The sequence below is a fragment of the Zootoca vivipara genome, chromosome 1, assembly GCF_965207765.1.
Source record: "Zootoca vivipara chromosome 1, rZooViv2.hap1.1, whole genome shotgun sequence".
In the NCBI taxonomy this organism is placed as follows: Eukaryota; Metazoa; Chordata; class Lepidosauria; order Squamata; family Lacertidae; genus Zootoca; species Zootoca vivipara.
In genome coordinates, this window is record NC_142582.1 from 32,777,773 (window position 1) to 32,801,658 (window position 23,886).

General features: G+C 43.4%; 1 protein-coding gene across 1 annotated transcript; it reads left to right on the forward strand.

The window, feature by feature from the left end:
• Positions 1–736: 736 nt before the first annotated feature.
• RND3 (Rho family GTPase 3) lies at positions 737–23,367 on the forward strand. Its single transcript, XM_035131427.3, has 5 exons — positions 737–1,081; positions 1,783–1,870; positions 13,671–13,780; positions 17,137–17,271; positions 21,393–23,367. Exons 1-5 carry the CDS (start codon positions 932–934, stop codon positions 21,642–21,644), a joined length of 735 nt encoding a protein of 244 aa, XP_034987318.1. The 5' UTR covers positions 737–931; the 3' UTR covers positions 21,645–23,367.
• The last annotated feature ends 519 nt before the right edge of the window (positions 23,368–23,886 follow it).

Consider the following 23,886-nt stretch of genomic DNA (forward strand, 5'->3'; position numbering starts at 1 on the left):
CTCATCACAGATACCTTGGTTCAGCTGCTTTTGGGTGAGAAAAGGGAACATACCGGTAGGGTAAATTTAATTAGTTAATTAATTGCACATACTGTACCCACAAACAGTAATACCTGCATTGAAGTGTTGCTGGGGACTGGAATGCTGTGCCCCTACCCCTAGACAGAAGAGAGTGGGGGTGGGAAGGGGGAGGGAAAGATAGTGTGTGTGTAGTTGCTCACTGATGAGGATGGGGCAGGCATGCACTCTGCACGCGACCAGAGGCACGTTGCCTCGCGCCTGCTTCCCGCATCCCTGGGCTCAGTCCTGCGACTGGGGGGGGGGGAGATATTTGCCACAAAATGCCGTCACGTTCAGCCCGGCAGTCAAAAAAAAAAGGCTATCGATTCTACTACACCTCCTTGAAAGTGTCTGTCTCAAGGAACGCGATCGGACGAGTTTCGTGGCCAAAACATCCTCTCTCTCTTCCTTCGGGTTCCTAAGCAGCAGCAGCTAAAACAAACTGAAGCTGCTTCCTCCTTCCTTGTGCGGAGTCCTCCCTCCGCTTGCTCCAGGTCGCTTCTCCCCTAGAGGGCGCGTCGCAGCCGGCCGAAGCCGCCTCCTTGGCCGCGCTTTGCAGGCTCCATAAAAGGACAAGAGGCGGATCGCTTACTTTCTCTCCTTGAGCTCCGGATTGGAAGGCGGCGGGGCGTATAAATCCGGGCAGGGCGGAGTGAAACAAAGCAGTTTGCAAGCAGCCGGACCTGCTAGGAGGGAAGGAAGAACTTTAGAGGGGGCGGCGGCGGCGGCGGCGGCAAGGCAGAAAGGACTTGTCGAGCGCACGGCAGCGAACCGCGCGGTTTCTTCTGTTTTTATTGGTTTCTGCTCCCCATCTTGCCATTTCGTTGGTTTTGTTTGAGAGAAGACGGGGGGAAGGGCTAAGGACACCTCAATGAAGGAAAGAAGAGCCAGCCAGAAATTATCCAGCAAATCGATCATGGATCCTAATCAAAACGTGAAGTGCAAGATAGTCGTGGTTGGGGATACTCAGTGCGGAAAGACGGCTCTGCTGCACGTCTTTGCCAAGGACTGCTTCCCGGAGGTACGTGTGTGGACCCGCTTGTCTGAGTTCTAGGAATTTAGCGCTCCGTGGTTCTTTTACGAAGAGAAGCGCTGTGATTTTTATTTTTTTTGTTAAAGTTAACTTTCAGCGCTATCTGTTAATCTGTGGAAAAGCAGTTTAAAGCGGGTTAGATCGTTTTCACAGAAGAGATCCCAGGATGCTTAACCCCCCACCTTCCCAGGAATCCCCCAGGAATAACTAAAAAATAAATAAAAATAAAGCATTTTTAAGACAACCTCTCTCTCGTGCCCTATTGTGTGCCACGCGTGGAATGCGGGGTAAAACTCGAACGGTCTTTCTGCGTTCGAATTACAGACCCATTCACCGAGGCAGTGCCGGTTCAAGCGTCGCGCCCAGTGGTGGTGGAGGGAAGCTATTAGATCTGTCCGTATTTTTATAGGTCGTGGGTTTCAGCGTCGCGCTGGAATTCACGAGGCCACCCCGCTGGTGTAAGTTGCCTCGTTTCAAACGCTTTGTTGGCTTTCAGTGAAAACGGTCTAATCCCGCAGTAGATAGGAAATGGTTAAACAATTAAGAAGGGTGAGGGGCCAATTTAGGTTGAAATCTCTGTAGTCTCTCCCCCCCCCCCCGAATTTACAAGAAAGATGTGTTTGATATGCGGTGCTGACTTTCAAGAGGTGGTAATCTACTGTTTGTGCTTTCTCCCTTTCTTTGCCCAGAACTACGTCCCCACAGTGTTTGAGAATTACACGGCCAGTTTTGAAATAGACACACAAAGGATAGAACTCAGTCTCTGGGATACTTCTGGTAAGGGATTTTCTTGTTCTTGGGAATGCCTGTTCTGTTTCCATGCCATTCTGGTGACTCACATTGGTTTGTATATAATTACAACCATTGCTGTAGCCTCTGTTGTTAACACCCTGCAGATGACGTAACTACTTGCCTTTTAGTTTTTTATTTTACTTTAATGGACTTTAATGCAACCTGACTCCTTTCCCTCCCTGCCCCCTCTTTTTAATTGCAACTATTTCTGCATTGTGGTGAGACTGAGACAATCGTGTTTACTTAACTCGCCTTCCCGGCTTGACTCTATAGAGGTTCTTGGGATAATTAACTGAGCAGATGGGAGAGGGTTATTATGGCCTATCATGAGCCTTTCATTTTAATATTTGTCGCCGCCGCTGTGAAAACCAACATGTGTTCTCCTTTTGGTAATATGTGATTATACAGAAACAAGAAGCTTAGCAGCTACACAAATGCCTAAGTGTGAGAGGATGTTTTCCTTGCTGAGTCGTGTCCCCACTCCTCCTTAGGATCTGCTTCTAAGTGTTCCAAATATCCCTACCCCCTCCCCCCCCCAAAAAACCCCATGCATATGAAGCATTGAACTGAGCATAATGAGAATTAGTGGGCCTGGGAGTAAAGTTACTCATTGGAAGTGTTTGGCTGTAAAACCAGCAGGGGGTGAGAAAGCTTTTCTACTGGGAGAAGATGTGGAAGTTAAGCGAGTGAGAAAGAAAGAAAACTGGAGTTTGGTAGTGGTTGTGATGTTCATTGATTATGTTGCCTGTTTGTAGGTACAGTAGGTATAGGAGACTAGCAGCAGATGAAGCGTCTTAATACCAAGCCAGACCACTGGTCGATTTCTCAGTATTGTCTACATCAGTGTTTCCCAAACTCTGGTCTCCAGCTGCTTTTGGACTACAATTCTCATCTTCCCTGAGCTCTGGTCTTGCTAGCAAGGGATGATGGATTTCCAGCTGTTTTGGATTACAACTCTCAAGTTTGGGAAACACTGGTCTACATTGACTAACAGGAGCTCCTGGGAGTCCTTCCTGGAGACAGCAAGGATTGAACCTGGAACCTTCTGCCTGCAAAGGCTGTCCTCTGTCACTCAGATGTGGCACAAAAGTCTTGTTTGATTAAAGAAAGCAGTGTTCTTCTACTTTGCTCCAGTACCATGCTATCCACCTCCTTTCCAAATTGACAGCTGGCCACGTAGTTCAAGGCATTATTGCCTTTCCTATAAGAGTCACAGCCACTGTCTTGTAGAACCTTGCTTTAGGGGGAAACGGAAGAAAAAGTACAACTTGGGTCAGCTAAGAAATCCAGTTTTGAGGGACAAATGTTCATTTTCTTCTATAGCAGTTGTGGCCAAGTTTCATAATCTTGGGAACCACTCCAGACAGTAGTCTAGAGCAGCTTCACCCAGCCTTGGGTACCCAGATATTGTTGCATAGCAATTCCCATCATCCCTGACCACTGGGCCATGCTGCCTTGTGCTGACTGGAGCTATAGTCCAAGGTTGGGAAAAGCTAGTATAGAGGTTGGCGCCATAATAATAAAGTTAGCCCATTTAGTAGCATAAGCCTCCATGGAGAATAACATTTAAGCATGGCATTGCATGGGACAGAGGTCACCAACATGGTGCCCTTCACACATTGCTGGACTCCAACTCCTGTCACCCCCGAGCCCGCATGGCCAGTGGTGAGGGATGATGAGTCCAGCAGAATCCACAGATCACCATGTTGGCTGCTCTTGACATAGAACATCCAAAAGGGAGCTGTTTACACCTGTTTACAACTTGGAAAGGTTCTTGGTAGGGTCACCAAGATTATAATGGCTTTGGAGCCATATCCAGGATGCCAATTGACCTTCCCTGTTCCAAGGGATGCTAGTTCTGGGCTGTGCTTGGTTTATGGTGGAAATGAGTGTATGGGAGTCATCGTAGCCAGTATCTTCTGAAGTTAAGATGGGGAACGTGGTCCTCCAGATGTTGTTGGACTGCAGCTTCATCATTGCTGGTTGTTGGCCATGCTGGCTGGAGCTGGTGTTGGTTGGAGTCAGTCCAGCAACATCTCAGGCCCGCACTTTCCCCATCTGTTCTCTAAAGACGGGGGGGGGGGGACTTGGAGCTTATAGTAGGTTCCTCCAAAGAGTGCTCGCTCTCTCTCTCTCTCTCTCTCTCTCTCTCTCTCTCTCTCTCTCTAGGACATAATTTCCCATTCTTGTGCTAGTGTATATGAAATGTGTTAAGTTTTTTGGGTTGTTTTTTTATAGCTCCTGCAGAGATAATCCATTGGCTGAGATGAGGGCTATAAAGCACCGTGTTTAATGGGGGAGAGTTAAAATCATCTTTGTTCGCTGGCGTTTATGACAGATTAAAGAACACTCTGTGGCAGAGTGCAAGAGGGCGACCAAGGAGAAGGGAGACAAAGGAATGTGCAGGGTGCTGAGAGCAGCTAGCAAGGGAATGTGAGTGCTGTCTCTTGTCACTGAATGCAGGAAGGGAGCAGACCACCCAACGTAGAAGCCATCAATCCCAGGGCAGAGAAGCAAAATGGAGCTGGAGAAGATACCCCCTACACACACACACACACACACACACACACACACAAAGTGTTTTTACAGTAGAATGAAAAGCATAGTTGAATTACTTATGGCTTTGCAGTAACTTCAAGAGGTGGACAAGATTGATTTTATTTTACTTGCCTGCCAGTAGTAAGAGCCTAGACACAAAATCTGCTTGTGGCACACAAAGGGCTGTCCTGTGAGGAAGGCACGTCGAAGGCGATAAAAGGCTGAAGTGGCAAGACTCTGCTTGTCTTGTAAATCTGGCAACACTTGTACAGCTCTTTTGAAGAAACCACAGCTAAGCTCTTTCTGCCTTAGCAGCCTTAACACCAACATTACTGCTGTTGGCATCACTGGAATGCATGCTTCCAGATGTGGATGACAGCTGTGAAGGCTGGCAGTTCTGGTCCTTTTTCATTTTTTCTCTCTCCTACAGGGGAATGCTTGCTGCCTTTTTCACTCGTCTGTGATAAAGCCAAATTAAACTCTCTTTTCCCTGTCTCCCATTGCCTTAGTAGGAGAATGAACATGAAATGAAGAGGGGCAGCAAAGGAATTAAAAGGGAGAGGTGAAATTTATTGCATCTGCAAGACTTTATTTCTTAAATATATTTTTTGTGCATGAGGACTGACATTAATCTATGCTTTTTGTATCTTGCATAATGGTCAGAAAGTAAAGTCCCATTGGACTCAATGAGACTTACTCTGTGTGAATATGTATGGGATTAGGCTGCCATTGACATTTGCTTGCTCATTCCTTCAGAAATTTGCCACTGGGACTTACTCATAGTGGACTCTTCTGCCTATTCCAAACTTATTTATTTATTATTACATTTATATTCCACTTTTCCAACAAGGGTTGGATCTATCTCTCTATTTTATCCTCACAGCAACCCTGTGAGGAAGGTTAGATGGACTGACATTGACTAGCCCAATGTCACCCAAATGGATGAGTGGAGATTTGAACCTTAGCTTCCCTGCTCCCAGGCTAACCCATTAACCACCACACCGTCCTGGCTCTGGGATTCTTTCTTCCTGGGCTTAACATGGACCAAGGCATAGCCTCACATTCTAAACAGGATATGAAGGTTGATTCAAAGAGGCCTTCAATATATTAGTTTGGTATTTTACAGACACTTATTAATGATCTTTGATTCAACATATTGGTTATTTATCAAAATACGGATTTGGACGCCTAGTTATCTGGGCCTCAGATCTTATGATCTGCTATCTCTGAGTTTGTTTCCTGGTTGTAGATTATTTAGATAAGATCAGCTGCAATTGATTTGGAATTATTACTGTATGACAGTTTCTTAACCCTTTTTAAAAGATAGGTCTTATTAGTCTAAGTCAACAGCCCTCATTTTCCAGTAAGGTGTCATAGCTTAAGTAGGTTAGATCTGCAACAACTAAGTTGGTTGCAGAGGTTAATGATGAGCAATATAGTGTGATATTTTCCTTTCAAAGGCAACTGGGGCAAAATAGGGTAAAACAAGCTATTCTAGATGGTCTGTCTGGAAGGATTTGCATTATTTAAAGTTTTGGCAGCACTCTTGCAATGCTTTTATAGAGCAATGGGACATGAAAGATAATATTGGAAATCCTACAGTTTAGTGACTACAGAATGTCTCTACTGTACAATAACCACACACCGAAATAATGACCCACATTTAATGATGCCACTTAGGAAATACTTTTTTAAGGTGCTACCGTAGTTGAATTTTATAGTGGTATTCCCAAGACATTTCCATATGAGTTTATTAGTCTCCAGTGTTAACCCCCTTAAACAAGTATATCTCCTTTAAATCATCACCTGGTGCTCTTCAGATCCTTCAGATATCCTGAAATATCTTGACCTTTCCTGGGGAGGGTATATTGGTATTAAATCTTTAGAAGGAGAAATATTTGAGCATTGCACATTAACACAATTGGACTGGATATGTATCTGGTTTCCACCCTCTCCCCCTTCACAGCAGCTGTGGAATAATTTGCAGAAAATCATATATAATTCTGTAGTCTTATTATATGGCATGCAGTAGCAGTAAATGAACTCATTTTTTTAACAAGATCATTTCAGAATAATGTTTGGCTACTCATAGCTTCTTCAGATCCTAATGGAATCCATAAAGACAATTTACCTGTGTCTGGCTTCTGCTGAATATCCTATCAAAGCTGAAACACATATTTTATCTTCCTTATTAAAACTTGACTCTCTTACATAATTCAAATTTCATGGGTGTACCATAAAACCGTGAAGCAGTTGCAACCATCTTATGGGCTTAACTAGACTGTATATCCCAAATACTTCATGGATTGCAGAATATTACTGAAAATGTGGACTTGGGATGGACGTTCTCAACAAGAGTACTAAAGAGAGATTCCCAGTGAATTGAGCTTGCTGTGGTTCTGAGGCTCACTGTGTCTCTTTCACTCTATATAGATCAGACAAAACTGTTTGATCCCCTGAAGAGTTCTGTATAAGTTCCAGAATGTTGGTGTACCTCATAAAAAGGGTGCTTATTATTGACAAATGAATTAAACCCTGAATTGCATTCTTCCTCTTGTAGCCTTTAGCAGCTGGTTACTCAGTTACCCTGAATCCAGTATTCTTTAATTGGAAATTACTAGGATCTAACAACCTTTGGAGGGCAACAGATTCCCCATCCCTGCCTTACTTTGGAAAACAAATACCTGCTACTTAGGGAGAGCGACTTCCAAGCATTTTGATTTTAATTTGTAAACTTCAGAGATGAACATGCAAACTGATAACTTGGTCAGCTTAACAGGGGTGTCCAAACTTTTTTCAAAGAGGACTAGATTTGATGAAGTGAACATGCGTGAGGGCCAACCAAAGTTGTTAACTATTTTTAAAAAGGATTGAAGTTTTGAGCTTTTTTTAAAGGATTTTACACTGGGAAATAATCTGCTGCAGGGGCCAGATTAAACCAACCAGCAGGCCAAATTAGGCCCCTGGGCTGGACTTTGGACATGCCTGGCTTATGACATTGGTATGGGACCGACATGCTGAGGCAGTCTTTCACCCCAGTCATGGGCAGATATCTGACAACAAAGATTGACCACAAGTTACTGCTGGCTGCCAGTAAGTCTGATCTGACATTAGTCTGTAACAAATGGTAGTGGCAGACTTTTCTACTGTTCTAAGTGATTGTGTGCTATTTCAACCTCTCTCATCATCAAAATCATCATCGTAATCAACCCAAATGAGGGGGAAAACACCAAGGAATCCTTGGAGTTGTAATTTGTGGATCCTAAAAAGTGTTAGAGATTATTGGTCCCCACATAGAACAACAGTTTACAGAGCCCCGGCAGATGGGGAAATTATTGTTAGCAAACAAGAAGTCTGTACTTTGAACAGAGATCACATCAGACATGATGCAATAGAATTACTCAATGAAAAGCCACATAAATTTAAGCCAAAACTTTAGGTTATGCTGAGTCAGCATGTCCCTGTGAGCCTGGTATTGCCACCAATTTACCAAGCAGAGTGGACAATCTTTACTTCCAAAGCGCCATTTTGGCAGGTGATCTTGTCGCCAAAAGGAAGTCCTTGGCTTCCTTTTGGCAACTTTCATGCAAGGTGTAATGGCAGAGTTTTGCTCATTTCCTATCTTGCCTATGGGATTATAAACTGCATTTTTTTGAGTGTTTAGCTGCTTTAAATGTCCATATGGAGTCAGGCTAATAGATACTTTTACACAAGTGGCACAGGCTTACTTTGAAGCATACTTTAAGAATCAAAATCCTATCATGGTGTTCCTGCTGCTCTTGTGGGCTAACCTGGCATCCTCCAATGTTTTGGACTCCCAATTCCCAGGGATGGTATGGGTTACAGTTGCAACAACATCTGGAGGGCACCAGGTTGCAGGAGGATGAAAAGGGTATGCGTGTGTGGTATACATTTCACACAATCTGGATCTGAAGCTTTGTTGGAGTCACAGTGATTTTGTCAATCTGCACATTTTCTTTAGTTGAGCATGGTTTCACATTTTCTGAGACCATCTTGGAGAAAGATTGAACAGTGTGCTATTGAGCTGCCTTGAAAAGGGTCTGTTTAGACTTGACATGCATTCCCAAGATTCCTCAGGCTCTGAGGATTTTGTTCTGGTAAGGAGATTGGAATGATGAAATGCCCTATTGAATTCTATCTCGGCTTTTGTTCTGGGTGGCTGTCTTCTTTGGGCATTGATAAAGGATCCCACTATTGCTTATTTGAAAGAAGAGAGAAAACACATTTCTTGTGAAGCATCTGAATTCTGCACACTCTCAAAGGATGCACTTAAGCCTCTCATTCATCCCCTTGCATTCTTTCCCAGAGAAGAATGCCAGCTTGTCTCATTTATGTGAAAGCTTCATATACTTGTCTTAGCATGCTGCATTGTAATAACAGGAAATTTTTGCCCATAGCAAATGTAATCAAAGATCCGACTGGTATAAGTGCATGCCCTACGTATGCTTGTACATATATGGTGCGATAGACCTCTTGAGGAGTGGTGACTGAGCACTTAGGTATGTGTCTAAGGAATTTTTTTGCCCTGGGTGAGGCTCTTCACTCTTCTCTTGAGCAAGCAACGTCTCTGTCCAAATTTTAATGATCCTTAAAAGCAAATGCCTTATCCTGCCCATACCTGTTTCAGAATATTCTGATGAGAAAGGAGGGTGGCAACTCTGCCTAGAGCTAAGTGATAGCTGTGGGTGGAAAGTGCAATGTGATCTACACCTGCCTAACACTCTGGAATTAGTAGAGGTCGTCTAGCACATGGAATTCTGCACCAGGGGCCAATCTGGTGCAGTAGATGGAGCACGAGAGCTGGAGGAATTGCTTTAAAATCTCTGCTTGCCATGGAATTCTTTGGTTGACTTTAGGAGATTGATAAGAACAGGAATTAGGGGACCTGTGGCCCTCCAGATGTGGTTGGATTATAGGTCACCATCACCCTGGGCCATTGGCCATGATGGGTGGGACTGATGGGAATTGGAGTCTTAACAACAACTGGAGAGCCACAGGTTCCAAGTTACAGGGAACCAGGCAGAGGGCCTTCTCGGTAGTGGCACCCGCCCTGTGGAACGCCCCATATGTGTAGGAACACAAGCTGCATCAGACCAAGATTCATCAGGTCCCAGGTCTTTGGGAAGCTTGCAACCCAAAGGCAAAAGCTTGTAGTCTGTCCCTCACCCCTGTATCTGGAATTGAGTGCATGGAGGTTTCAGTTAGTTACTTATTAAGCCATTGATAGTGTTAAATGGATCAGGTGACAGGAAATAGCACCTCTCCAGCCTGAAAAATCAGATAGCCAGTGCCAGTCAGAGTAACCAATGCCTGATTAGACGGACAAATCATCTCATGTCCTCATGGATAATGTCCACTTCCCTTTTCCCAATAGTAGCCTCATCGGTAGTAATCCTCATGGGGGTTTGTAATGATTAAGAACTCTTTTTTTTATAGCTTCCATAGACAGGTGTGGGCTGATGGACTTCTGCTTGTTTTGCAAAAATACCTTACAGCAGGGGTAGCCAACACAGTGCTTTCCAGACGTGGTTAAACCACAACCTCCATCCTCTCACCCCATTGGTGTTGCTGATGGGAATTGGAATCCAATAACGTCAAGTCTTCCTAGGCTGCCTCTGCAATACAGCTGTCACTTGGCAGTACTGTCCCAGTAATAAAGCAGCCATTGACCCATGCCTATTAGTTCCCTGAGAACGTATGCCTTTAGCGGTATCCAAACTGCAGCCTGACAAATTTTGGCTCTTGGGACCCAGCTCAAAGGTTAATGGCCTCTCGCAGAACCGATAAGAGAGGCTGTTTGACCCATTGCCTGTGCCTGCTTTGACAAGGCACATGAAATCGGATATTGTGCTAGGAAAAAGGAAATCTCCACTTCCTGCAGAGGTTTAAATAGCCTGCTGCACGTTTAACTCTTGTGCTGAGAGATGAGCATTACGATAGGTTTCTGACGCACTGAAGCTATCAGTAGCAATACATAGGCATGTGATTCAAGGCTATGGAGAATCTGGAGGAAAGTTTCAGACTGAGCAGACTACCCTCTGTTTGCCAAGGCTTCAGCCCATATGTTCCTGTTTGCTTCAAAAGTAGCATTCCTCAAATTCTTTCCTTATGGTCTTTAGCTGCCCAGCTGGTCTGTTTTTTTTGAGATGAGTTCCTTTTGCTGTTTACCTTACTACACCCTGAAACAGCAGGAGCTTCTTTTGCAAGGAGGAGGAACCTGCACACAAGCGATTGCATGGCCGTTTCTGTACAGCCCTTGAAAGCACTGTTTTCATTTCATCCATTTAAATCCTGGAGATTTTGAATACAACCAGCTTCGCCCAACCCCAGTGGGTGAACCTGACTATCTAGTGTTTTCTTAACACACCTAATGTGTTTCCAATAATCCTGTACATAAATAGTAAACTCCCTTCTCCCAAGTGTGGATTCTTATGCAACCAAAATGGGCAGCACCTCACAGGATTGGCAGGTATGGGGAAATCCAAAGTTGGGAGAAGTGCAAAAATGTTTGTGGGAACCCCCAATAATAGTCCAGTGAGGACTGAGCATGCTCAGTGGTTGTGGAGCAGTGACTTCTCAGAGGAAAAAAACTGGTGGTGGTGCGGGAATGGAATATTCTTTGGCAATAGCCAAGTAAGATCCTTCATTTCGAGCGCTCACAGGCCAGTGTTTCCAAGTTGTCGGTTTATACTACGTTTTATAAGATTTGCCTTGAGACAGTCTTTGAACCTCTTTTGTTGACCCACCAGCATTACGCCTTCCATCTTTAAGTTCAGAATAGAGTACAGTAGTTGCTTTGGAAGACGATCATCAGGCATCCGCACAACATGACCAGTCCAATGAAGTTGATGTTGAAGAATCATTGCTTCAACACTGGTGATCTTTGCTTCTTCCATTACACTGGCATTAGTTCGCCTGCCTTCCCAGGTGATGTGTAATAGCGCATCCTAGAAGATGACATGGTTGGCAGGAGCATTTACATTGTTGCAGGTCCCACCTGAAATGTTGATAAGTTTGAATTCTGTTCCTCTGGATTCCTGGGAGAGAGCTCTTGGTCATTTAAAATAAGCCATAGGGTTAGGCTCTTTTGCCTTGCTGGAAGCTGCCGAAAAGGCAGTGGCGCTCAAGGAGATGCTGAACGTAAATACCAAAAGAGAAATCCCCTCTAATTAGCTGTTCCAGGTTCTAGCAGTTCATTAAACTGTGAGAGCTGCAAAGATTTAATTGATATTTGGTGCGGATGATGTTCCTGATGTAATATATTCAGAGGATATTAATAATTACATATAAATGTGTTTTGCCAGACACCATGGGACCTATGTGGGCTGTGGCTGTGCGTAACAGTGATGACTTATTTATACTGAGTCTCCGCAATGTTTGACACACAGAGCTGAATGTGGCCCTGATATCAATGGTTGTTGGTCAAGATTCTTCTCTGCAAGTGAATTATAAGTTGCTGGGGAGCAGTAGCAGGACCATGTGGGCTTCCCAGAGGCATCTGCTTGGACACTGTGGGAAACAGGATATTGAATTAGATGGACCATTGGCTTGAGCCAGAAGAGGTCATCCTGGGATTAAAGGGATCGTGACCCTTTAAGTTCCAGGCAGGCAGCACAAATAGGAGGCTTATTAAGCCATGGTGACCACAGTGTATGGTTGACTTGTTGAGTCAGAGGCTGTGCAAACCTGTCTGTGCACTCCTACAACTATGCAAACAGCCCAAGGCAGGGAAAGACAGTTTTTCCTCAGGAGGGACCAATATTCAGGTGTGTTGCCTTGTGTTGTTGCCTAGATGTGCTAACAGCATGCAAGTTGTTAACCCTTGACAAGATCCACCAATTATGTGGGTACCAGTGTGACTCTTTCTAGCAAATGCAACTACTGTTTTCCTTTGATACGTCTTTTCCTTTTGCTGAAGGTGATAGATCACTGGTCTTAGTTACTAATGAAAGTAGTTGTGTAAAAAGGAGCATTTTGCAGGAAGCACATCTGCCCTGACTAGGAATGAACCTAATAACACGTGCAGGTCCAACACTCAAGCAGATTCTGAAAGGTTCTGCGACAACAACTGGGCCTAACTTACATCTGTAGCTACTGATACAAAAATTAGGCATAATGTTGTATTGCCATAGTCCTTCTAAATCAGTTGTGGGAAAGATTTCACCCTTCAGATGTTGCTGAACTACAACTCCCATCGGCGCCAATGGCCAGGGATGATGAGAGCTGTAGTTTAGCAAAATCTGGAGGGCCAAAGGTTATCCACATTCTAAATGGAACAAGAAAGCACTGTTTAAAAAAAGAGATTTTATTAGGTTATCTTGGCTTTTCCGAGCCAAGTACGTTTCCAAACACAATTCAGAGTGTTGGTGCTGACCTTTAAAGCCCTAAACGGCCTCGGTCCAGTATACCTGAAGGAGCATCTCCACCCCATCGTTTTACCCAGACACTGAGGTCCAGTGCCGAGGGCCTTTCTGGCGGTTCCCTCACAGTGAGAAGCCAAGTTACAGGGAACCAGGCAGAGGGCCTTCTCGGTAGTGGTACCCGCCCTGTGGAACACCCTCCCACCAGGTCAAAGAGAACAACTACCAGACTTTTAGAAGACATCTGAAGGCAGCCCTGCTTAGGGAAGCTTTTAATGTTTGATGGGCTACTGTATTTTAATATTTTGCTGGAAGCTGCCCAGCATGGCTGGGGAATAAATAATGAATTGTTGTTGTTGTTGTTGTTGGCTCAAAGTTAGGAGATTGAGGAGCCTTATTTTCTAGCCATATTATGCGTTAATAATCCAGGCCCATCCGAAGAGTTCCAGATTGTTTTGATCTTTGAATGGAAGCTCAGAACTACATCTGTGGAACTCATTCCTAAGCAGCAGCTCAACATGCATCACTGCTGCACAGATTGGCCAGAAGAAAGCCTTACGTCAGTGTGGAAAAGGCCTGCATGGTCATGGTTTGACACGCGTGGTGATCTGTTGTACCAAGCTTTATGGTAGCCACCACAAAGATGGTGCTGATTTGTTTGAAGCTGACCTAAGTTAACAATAACCTACTGAGGATATGGAGCACTCTTGATTCTGGCGGGTGGCGAGATCCTGAAAAAGTGGGGTGAGGAGGAACCAGAGGGAAATATAGCAGAGGCATGGATGAAATGCTTAGGGTGCGTCATTTAACTGTGTATACAGAATGTTTCTTTTCCGCCCATAACATGATCTCACTTATTTCAACAGGGTCTCCTTACTATGATAATGTCCGCCCACTTTCCTACCCAGATTCCGATGCCGTCTTAATTTGTTTTGACATAAGCCGTCCAGAAACACTTGACAGTGTGTTGAAAAAGGTACGTGATGGAAAATAACTCTAAATGTATAGGCAGAGCTAGGATATGTCACTGCTGCCATCTGCATATATGATCTTGAAGTGTAAAAGCCAGGCTGACTGTTGCCGCACTCCCAAGTATTATGCAAACCAATTGAGAGGCTGAAAAATATTAGTCCATTACTCCCCCAGGTTTCAAGTGTGTTGGCCCAGGCAAGTGTTGATCATGGGGTAAAGGTGGCTTTCACTTCGAAATCCTTCTCTAAGGTTTAGATTCAGATCCTATAGCCTGCTGTGCTGAGGGGGATTCGGGCTCTAGTACCTTGGGAAGGAACTTTTAGCTCAGTGGGGCAGCATGTGATTTCCTTGAAGAAGGTCTCTTGATTCAATCCCTAATTATAGACTTTTGGCAGGAGTGGAGAAACTGCAGCCTTGCTCATGTTGTTGAATTCTTAGCACTCATCCTCCCTGGCAGTTGGCCATGCTGCCCAGGGCTGATGAGATTTGGAGCCCAATTACATCTTGATGGCCTATAGGTTTCCCATCCCTGACACACAGTTATATGAACTCCCTGGCCAATGGCATTTGGGGTAGGTACTGCAATCAGAGTGGACAATACATAGGGCCAGAATGGGAAACCAGTGTCCTTCCAGATGGACTCCTAATGCTCACCAGTTCCAACCGGCATGGCCAACAGTTAGGTATGATAGGAGTTATAATCTACAGCATCTACAGCTCCATAGGTTCCCCATCCCTGATAAGTGGTTAGACAGAATCTAATCAGTTTACTTTGCAGCTTCATAGTTGAATACATATTGACAGGATGCACAATTATTGGCATACTTTTTTGATCAATATAATTACTATTCATGCACTTTGCAAGTGAAAAGAGCCAATATCTGCGTGATCCTTGTGTTCAGCCACACAAGGAGAAGATCCCTGGTCCAGACCTAAATCCTAAAGTCAGACTAGAGGCCAATTCTTCTTTGGTGTGGCCACAGTATGAAGACTGACTCTGCCCATCTCTCTTTTATTTTGCTGCATACTTCTTAAAGCCCTTCCTTCTGATGCAACTTCCCCTTGAAAATGAAACAAGAACCAGAGTTTGAATTGTTCAGTGGTGATGAGTGAGCCAATCCTTGCTTATTTTGATTTAATTAGGAGGATATCCACCAGAAGCTCAAAAGTAATATATATATACTTCCTCTGGGACAGTATGTTTCTGAATACCACTTGGTGGGAATTGCAGGTGGGCAGAGTGTTGTTGCACTTAGGTCCTGCTTGCATGCTTCCCTTAGGCATCTGGTTGGCCACTGTGAGAACAGGATGCTGGACTAGCTGGGTCTTTTATCTGATCCAGAAGGGCTCTTCGTAGGTTCTTAGTGGATGACCGAGAGGCCATGTGCATAAATGGAAGGGTGCCATGTGCGGATGAGGCTCAAGTTAGATTGCTGTCAGACATGCGCACTATTTCCTAGGTTTCTGGAGAAAATGGCTGCCATAATCTTTACTGTTTGCGTGAACGAAAGTCCTTGGGATCAACTGGTGCTACCTTGCCTTGGCAGGTTCTGGGGAAGGGAAGGGGTTAAATAATCCTCTTCTCCAGTAGGGAGAGCTCTTAATTCCCTTTCCACATTTTACTTCCTGCCACCCGGTTCAGAGATGTTAAAGCAAACATTACTCATGCCCTGCTTACTGTTGTCATGGCCAACATCAACAAAACTTTGGAATCGAGCTTGTCTGTGTGGAAGGCCTAATATGACCTACAGAGGTGTAGCCCAGTAGACTCAGGAAAGGTGGGGAAAGTTCAGATTCCACGCTAACAGGTTGACTCCTAGAGTAACATAAGCAAGTCCCTAGAACTCAGCTTTAGTTACTTCCTATGTCACAAATGTATTGCAGTGATTAACTGCTGCGGATACACAACAAACAGTAGTGCTATTGTTGATTTTATGTTGGGGTCCGTAACTGACCCTCTGCCTCTCTCAAGGCTCCAAAATGCATTAATAACTTCAGCCTGCAACAGGAAGCACTTTTGACTTGTAGATTCTCACATTATGCTTCTGTTGCATCAGTCTTTCCCATATCTTTCCAAAAGGTGTTTGTGGCAGATCATGACCCAGTTGTGAGCTGCAGACCATCAGCTGGAGACAGTGGTGTAAGCAGAGGTTGCAATTAAGCAAAGTAAGCTGTCGCTAAGTCCCAGTGAATTCATTGGGGCTTAAATATAAGTAGCCCTCTGCAAATATTATCTGTGCAGCTGGGAAACCTGGAAAATGTAGGATTGCACAGAGCTCTTTATACATGTAAATTATATGTGCAAAGACCTTCCCCAGCTTGGTGTCCTGTAGATGTTTTGATCTACAAAACCCATTTTCCCCAGCTAGTAAGGCCAGTGGATTATGGGTGGGATACAGAGCTTCAGCTGGAGGTCAGAAATGGGAGTCTGCAGACATTATCTCGTCCCCTCACTCCATGCATTGAAGAGCACATGACATGAGTGAACATTAATTCAGTTTTCAATGGTTTGTCCATGGTTGTCTATTTTGCTGAGTTGCATTCATTTTTATGCTCTGCAATGTACTTGAATACTAGAATTCCTGTTCATTCCTAGAATTCCTCTGGTGATTGTGACGTTTTTACATGCTAGTCCTCTGCACCTGGGGGAAGAATGTAGATGGCATTGTATTCAAGGTTTAAGCTTCACGTTTTAAGTTCTCTGCAGTATGGACTATATACCATACCTATGTGTATGGCATAGGTTAAGACCATATTCTTGATCTAATTATATGCTTCTCCTTTGTTGAAAGACCTGCTTGTAACTTGGCATTTGGGCAGCTGTTTAAACTTGCTATGAGAAAACTCCCTTGATTATATCTATTCAGTCAGTTGAGTGAATGAGTCATAGGGAGGGCGAACGTAATGTATGCTGTGGCAGCTGGCCTATCTGTAGGCAGGTAGGGGTGGATGTCCTCATTTTTAAAAGAATAGTTTATTCCTGGTTTTCATAATACAAGAAATAAACAAAAACCAATTTAAAACACCCAAACAGAAGTATACATAAGCTCAGATGAAGTACATATTATTATTATTTTACTGAATAATTACATCAATAAGTTTGGAGAATTGCAAATTTTGAAGGACTGCTGCACTGGTGTATTTCAAATTAGGCAAGTTCACTTTAAAATGTGAACCAAACAATTCCTCCTCTGTCTTTCCTATATGCAGGGAGTGCTACACCAAGTGTCTCCTTCTAGTGCTTCACTGTAGTACAGCTGACAACTGAAGCATGATTCTTTAAAGCATCTCATTGCGTTAGATGGCCACCTCAGTGTTTCTTATGGCAGCAGGATACTAACACTGTACTATTTTTTACAGTGGAAAGGTGAAATCCAGGAGTTTTGTCCCAACACCAAGATGCTTCTGGTTGGCTGCAAATCTGACCTGCGCACGGATGTTAGTACACTAGTAGAGCTGTCCAATCACAGGCAAACACCAGTATCTTATGATCAGGTAAGTGCTATGTCATGTTTTGCTTGTTAATGAATGATGCACACTTCTGACTTGATGGATTCAGATCCTCCTTGGGGCACAGAGTGTTGGTTATATTACACCACTTTTCATCACTGCTGGTGATCAGCACTTTTCTTATATCAGATGCTATATGCTACTGACTTAAGGGCTTGTAGGTCACTGGTAGAGCATGTGTTTCTTAAGCAAACAGTTCACTCAGTAGTATCTCCAGCTAAGGCTAGGAAGGGCTTCTATCTAAAATCCTGCTAAGCCACTGCCAGTCAGTTTAGACCACCCTACCTGGCATCCTGCAGATGCTTATCCACATGTCTTGGTCTATAACTCCCATCATTCCTGCCCATTGGCCATTCTGGCTGGGGCTGATGGGAGTTGTGGTCTAAGACTTCTGGAGGACACCACGTTGGCACAGCCCAGTGCGGACAATACCAGGCTAGATAGATCAGTGGTCTAAGTCAGTGTAAGGCAGCTTCCAATGTTCCTGTGACTCAGTCAAGATAAGGAAAGTGGGTGCCGAGCAGTGGTAGCGTCGTTGCATGGTCCCACTTCATACTTGGCACTGCATCAGGCTGATGGAGAAAGTGCCTCTCCTCTTTAGTGGGGAGTCCATAATTCTCCTCAGTAAGGAATAGGGAGCACTAGACACAGCATACCCTGCAGTTTATGCTCCATCCACATTTGTTGGTATTCTGCTTCTCTTCCACCCATATTGTTCAATCTGGATAACTAAGCTGGCCATAGGTCCGCGTGGCTTTAACGAGTTCTTCTCTCTCTCTCTCTCTCTCTCTCTCTCTCTCTCTCTCTCTCTGGAGAGGAAGAGTGCAATCTTTGTTTCCTTTTGTATTGGTAAGCAATAAAACAGAACTGCTCTTTTTCTTTGAAAAGAACCACTGCGAGTGTGTATACCTCTTCAAACTTGAAACTGGGCATTTATGTAAAAGTAATTGCATGCCTTCCTCTCCCCATGGGATTATGACATAAAAGCTACATAGTATTTTGTAAAGCTCCATAAACATCAGTCCTGTGTAAGACCAACAGTCTGCCCACTTCTAAGGCACACTTAATTGGAAGAAAATTCCATTGAAATTGGTGAGGCTTACTTCCAAGTAAATTTGGCTAGGTTTTTTTGGGCTTCAGTGTCCCATTTCTTCACAGTGTCCCTGTTTTTGATAGAATTGTCTAGTTGCATAGAATGTTATGGGCTCCCCAACCCCCTTTCCTTTTTACATCTCACAAGGATTGTACACCTTAATGTCAAGTGCGTCTCAGTTCTCAGTGTATCTTTTTTTTCCATTGGAGCTTGGCAAGCAGCTTGATGCAAAGAATGGAGGGCAAAGTAAATGCTGTTCTTTCCATCCCTTTTGGGAACGGTCCTAGACAGAAGCCTTGCCATTTTATTGCTAATGATTGGCACCCAAGGAACCTGTACTGCTTGCGTCACATGCATGCAAAACCTCAAGCTATATATGTACTTCAGAAGGGGCTCTGCAGGGCTGCTGTCAACGGCTGCCTGGACTTCTCCTCTGCCAGTAGAAATGTTGACTTGAGCTCCCAAAGCTTGTCAAGCTCATCTAACATTTAACCATGCACTCCTATACATGTCTACTCAGGGACAAGTCCCGCTGACCAAGTTCAATGTAACTTATTCCTAAGTAAGTGTGTTTGGATTGCAGTTTAGGGCATGTAGATTATCCTTCTTGATGCATCTTGGAAAGAGTCCTGGGAGAAAGAGTTCAGTGAGTTGTTCCTAGGTGGGTAATGTCTATAGTTCTATAGTTGATCTTTGCATAATAGCATCTCATCTCCCAATCATATAGGAAAAGAATTGGGGGGGACATTAAACCAGTAGAGCAGATGTGTGGCTCTTGTGGCCCTCCAGATGTTTCTGGACCAACTCCTACCATCCCTGACCATTGTTCATGCTCGTTGAAGCTGTTGGGTGTTGGAGTCCAACAGCATTAGGTCACTACAGAATAGGCCATCCCTAGAATAGGGACCAGAAAGACCACAGTGTGTCTTTCTGTTTTGGGTGATGGCTTCCAAGTAATAGTCATGATTCAAGGCTTTTCTGGTACGTTCCATAGCTGCAAACGTTGGCCTCCAAGGGCTGCAATTTTGTATATTATAAATATTATATATATATATATATATATATATATATATATATATATATATATATATATATAGCATATGAAGCAGGATTACTCCTCCATTTTTCTTCTCCTCAATGGTTTCCAACAAAATGTTTTTGACTTTACTCACTGGGAATTAATTGACTAGTACAATCCAAAACCCTCTGATTGCCACTTCAGTCATTAGCAGACAGGCTGTTTAATTAATGTTGACTGAGTCTCCTATCTCCATTCTCCCCCTCCCTGCCCTCCATTAAAAAGTTTGCACAAGGCTGTGTGTCTGAGGATTGCTCTTGTTGGGGAACTGGTTCAAAATTCCAACTGCTTTTCTGATCATCCAGTAGCCTATGGTTTCTGGAAGTCTTCCAAATCATCTCAGTTTGACAGGATGTAGTACAGTGACAAAGTACGCGAGGCGTTTCCTAATGTCTGTGGCAAACCTTTTGTTTGTACAGCCTCAATCTTTAGACAGTCCAAGTTCTAGTTAAGCTCGTTTTCCCCAAAACTCTGGTGCTACACAGGAAATCCGTGTAGCATTTTGTTTTTCTCTTATCTTTGAAAGAGCTTGTATCCAGAACTGCAGTGGGTGACTTCCTTATCTATGCTTTGAAAGCTTTTGGTAATTTTGTGCGGTGGTAAATAACATGGTGGGACTAGAATGCTTAATTTGTATGGTAAACAGGGTTCCCCCCACCCAAGTTTAATCCTATTGATTTAGGGGGGGGGAATGAACAGTTTGACTGAGAAATAACATTTCCCTTGACGCATCTGCACCACGTTCTCTAGGCACACACTTTAATTCTAGCCATGTTTATCTGGAAGTAAGCCCTATTGATTTCAAGGTCAAACTATTCTGTATGCTTGCCTCGGGCATAAAACTAGCCCTGCTTAGAGATGGAACAGATGCCATCTGATGTTTGAAACCCTGCAGCTAGCATAGACTTCTAGTTTCTGAAGAGCTCCAGTCTGTTGCTTTAAGAGACTGAATTCAGTGGGGTCACCTGATGGCATATGGCTGGATTTTTCTCTTCTGCAACTAGGTGGGGGTTTCTTAAAGTCAACTACTGTAGGTCAGAATCTGAACACATTAAACTATTCAACCTGTGTTGTTGTGTTGTGTTGGGTGGGGGTGGGAATGGCAGACACCCAAACCTAAAACTCTACTTTATCTGCTGCATAAGCAGTGGATTGAACCACAACAGATAAGGCAAAGCAGCCTCCTTGGCAAGTGAAGTCCTTGCAAACTCCTTAACCCACTGAAGGCCCAAAGTGCCACAAAGATCTGGTCTGTGTAAGGAGTTGTTGCTGGTCTTGCTTTCCCACACATACTATCTCTGCTAGAGGGAATTATTGTCCTCATCTCTGGAAATGTGAATGACCTCGCATGAGATCTGCTGGTGGGGCGGGTTAGCAGGAACACCAGCCTAGGATTGCTGATGGCCACAAAGACACACCACCAGTACTTGAGACCATTGGCCTAAATTTATGAATTGCTGTGGATAGAGAACTCTGACATCCATTTGAGTTAGGGCTCATGGGAATTGGAGCCCAACAACATCTGAAGGGCTCCATGTTGGCTACCTCTGCCTGACCCTACATGCCCTTTCAGGTCAGAAACAAAAGGGTAAATAGATTTTTTTTTCAGCTATGCTTGTACTCCTCAGTTCCTTCCTTGTAAGGGTACTTTGTAAGCTGGGGTAGAGGGTGCTTAAATTGAAGATGCTCTTGGTCTCCATGTCTAATGCAGGAAGTCTTTAAAACCGGTGTGGCCATGATCTGCAAGTTCTAGGTTGCTTTCTGTATTTATAAGGACAGTGGATTCTCCTTATTTGCCTGATGTGTTGCCTTTTGTTTCCTCAAAGCATTATCTCTAAAACAGCATCCCAGAGTAATGATTATATGGCTTGTCTTAGTTCTCTCTGGATTTCTGTTGATGTCTGTAATCTAATCTATTCTCCTCTACCTCCACAGGGTGCAAACATGGCCAAGCAGATTGGAGCAGCCACATACATTGAATGTTCAGCCTTGCAGTCAGAAAACAGCGTAAGGGACATTTTTCATGTTGCTACCTTGGCCTGTGTGAACAAAACAAATAAAAATGTTAAGCGGAACAAGTCTCAGAGGGCAACTAAACGAATTTCACACATGCCAGGCCGGCCGGAACTTTCTACAGTCACCACAGATCTGCGAAAGGACAAAGCGAAGAGCTGCACAGTGATGTGAAGGATTTTGTTCCCTTAAATGGAGGTAGCAAGGACAATTGTGTTTGGGTGGGATAGGTGAAGACTCAGCGAGAAGTGCCCAGTGAAAATGGTCTCTTGTGAGGGCATGCCAGTGCTAAAAGGCAATGATTCACCTTCCATAGGCAAGAAACTGTACTTGGGGAGCTGGTATGTAGAGGAAGCAGTGGGAAGAGGTGGATTCTGAAGGGATGTCAATGTTACTTGGATGAAATACCAAATACGAAGGAAACTCTGTGAATGTGCTAAAGAAGTGAAAGGATTGGTAGCACCTGAAGAAATGATGTCCTGGAGGATACTTATTTTTAGATCTATTTTTTCGAATACTGACTTTTACAATCTAAAACTTTGCTTTAAAAAAAGAAGAAGAAAGTCAAGATATTCCTATTCCTTTCATTGTGAAGCTTGCCCCTTTGAGACTGTTTGGTTTCCCTCCCTCACCAAAAAAGAAAAAAAAGGAATATGATTGCTTTTCCTTTTAGTTTATGTTAAAGAAATAGGAAATATAGGTAATCTAGAGGAAAACAATTTGTTAAAAGAGGCTTTAAAATCTCCCCCCTCGGGCAACTAGAGAAGGAAGAAATTAAAGGAACCAGTAATAAAATAGCCTTCATAAGCTTCTAATTATATGGAATGAGGCTGAAGAAATCTCTGCTAAGAGTAGTTCTCAAACACAGAATCTTCTTCTACATTGTGACTGTAATGAGAAATTTGATAATGGCCTGAAAGTCAATTTTTAAATGGCTTCTTCATAGGGCAATTGTATACTGTATGGACGTCCTGTTGCAAGACCTAAACAAATGGTGCTAAGATTGTTATAAAAAGGTCCTTAATTAGAAAGGAATTTTAGTCTTACTGCCCTCCTAAGCTGCTCCTTGGGTACGAAGGAGGCCAAACCCAGCACTGTGTAAGGAAATAGGTGCTGCTCTGCTCTAAGACTTTTCTACAATTCTATACTGGGTGTTTTGTTTTGTTTTTGTTTTGTTTTTTCGTTTCGTTTTTTAAGTTAGCACATGAGCCAACATACCCAATTATCTCTTCTTATGATGCATCTCTAAAATGGCTGCATATGGATGGCTGTCTCTTATTACACATTTCTGTTTACTTGTAATGAGCACTCTGAGGAAATAGGGGGAGGAGGAACCTGAAGAACAGCGGAGCCTTTAAGGGGTCCCAAGTGGAAACTGGATATTGCATTAATCCTAAAGGTCTAATGCAAGCATATCCAGACAGTGATCATTAAACATTACTTGTGTGACCCAGATTCTGTCAAATTCCTTTTCACTGACTGACGACTATTGTTACATCCACTAAGCCAATCTTGAAAATAGTTTGCAGATGTTGTTATGCTCTAGCAGACACAGCAGAACCCTGCCGGGGGTGTCTCTAGGACTTGTTGAATGCAAGCATTTTTCTCAAATGCTTCATTTTTTGAAGTATTATTTCCACAAAAATTCCCCGATATATTGCCACCATAATATGCTTTGGATTGATGCAATGGTATGCTTAAGGCAGTATTAAAATAAAAAAAAGCTGGCAAGTGCTTTCTGTATTTAAGTATTGTAAAAAAGAAAAATAAGTTAACTGTTTCAGCAAGACACCCCTCACTTTTTAACATATGTCCGTCACTTTGTATGTTTGGTTGTTGTTTCTGCAGTATTTATTTTTTTCTTTTAAATAAAAAAAATGTTTAGTCGTTGGTAAAATCTCTACTTGCGTGCTGTTCTGTATTGTCCACTGATTGCTTGCGTATCTTAGGCTCAATATAGACCAACCTGAGGATAAGCCCCTCTAAACATGGTGGTACTACTGTGTAAACATGCTTCTACTTGTAAACATATGTACTCAGGGCCTGTGCTATTTGTCTAGAAAACGAGGTACCAGAACTCACCATGAACATCTCCCTTGTTTTCTTATAATGGCAATGGTGCCCACCTGAGAGGTGCCAGAACTCAGTTCCGATGAGTTCCCGCTGAAAAAAGCCCTGCTCAGGACATTAGTTTAAATCAATTTCAATTAGCACCCGCATCCAGGTTTTGGGAAGGCTCTTGCCGATAAACATTAGCTATGATAAAATGTACAAAGTGCTGAAATAAATGCCACCCCTTTACTATTCCATATTCATTTCATTTCCTTCCTATTTATTTCCCCACAGAACCCCCCATAATACCCCCATAATACATTATGAAAGCCTGCATTCCCATATATACCGTAACCACAAGTTA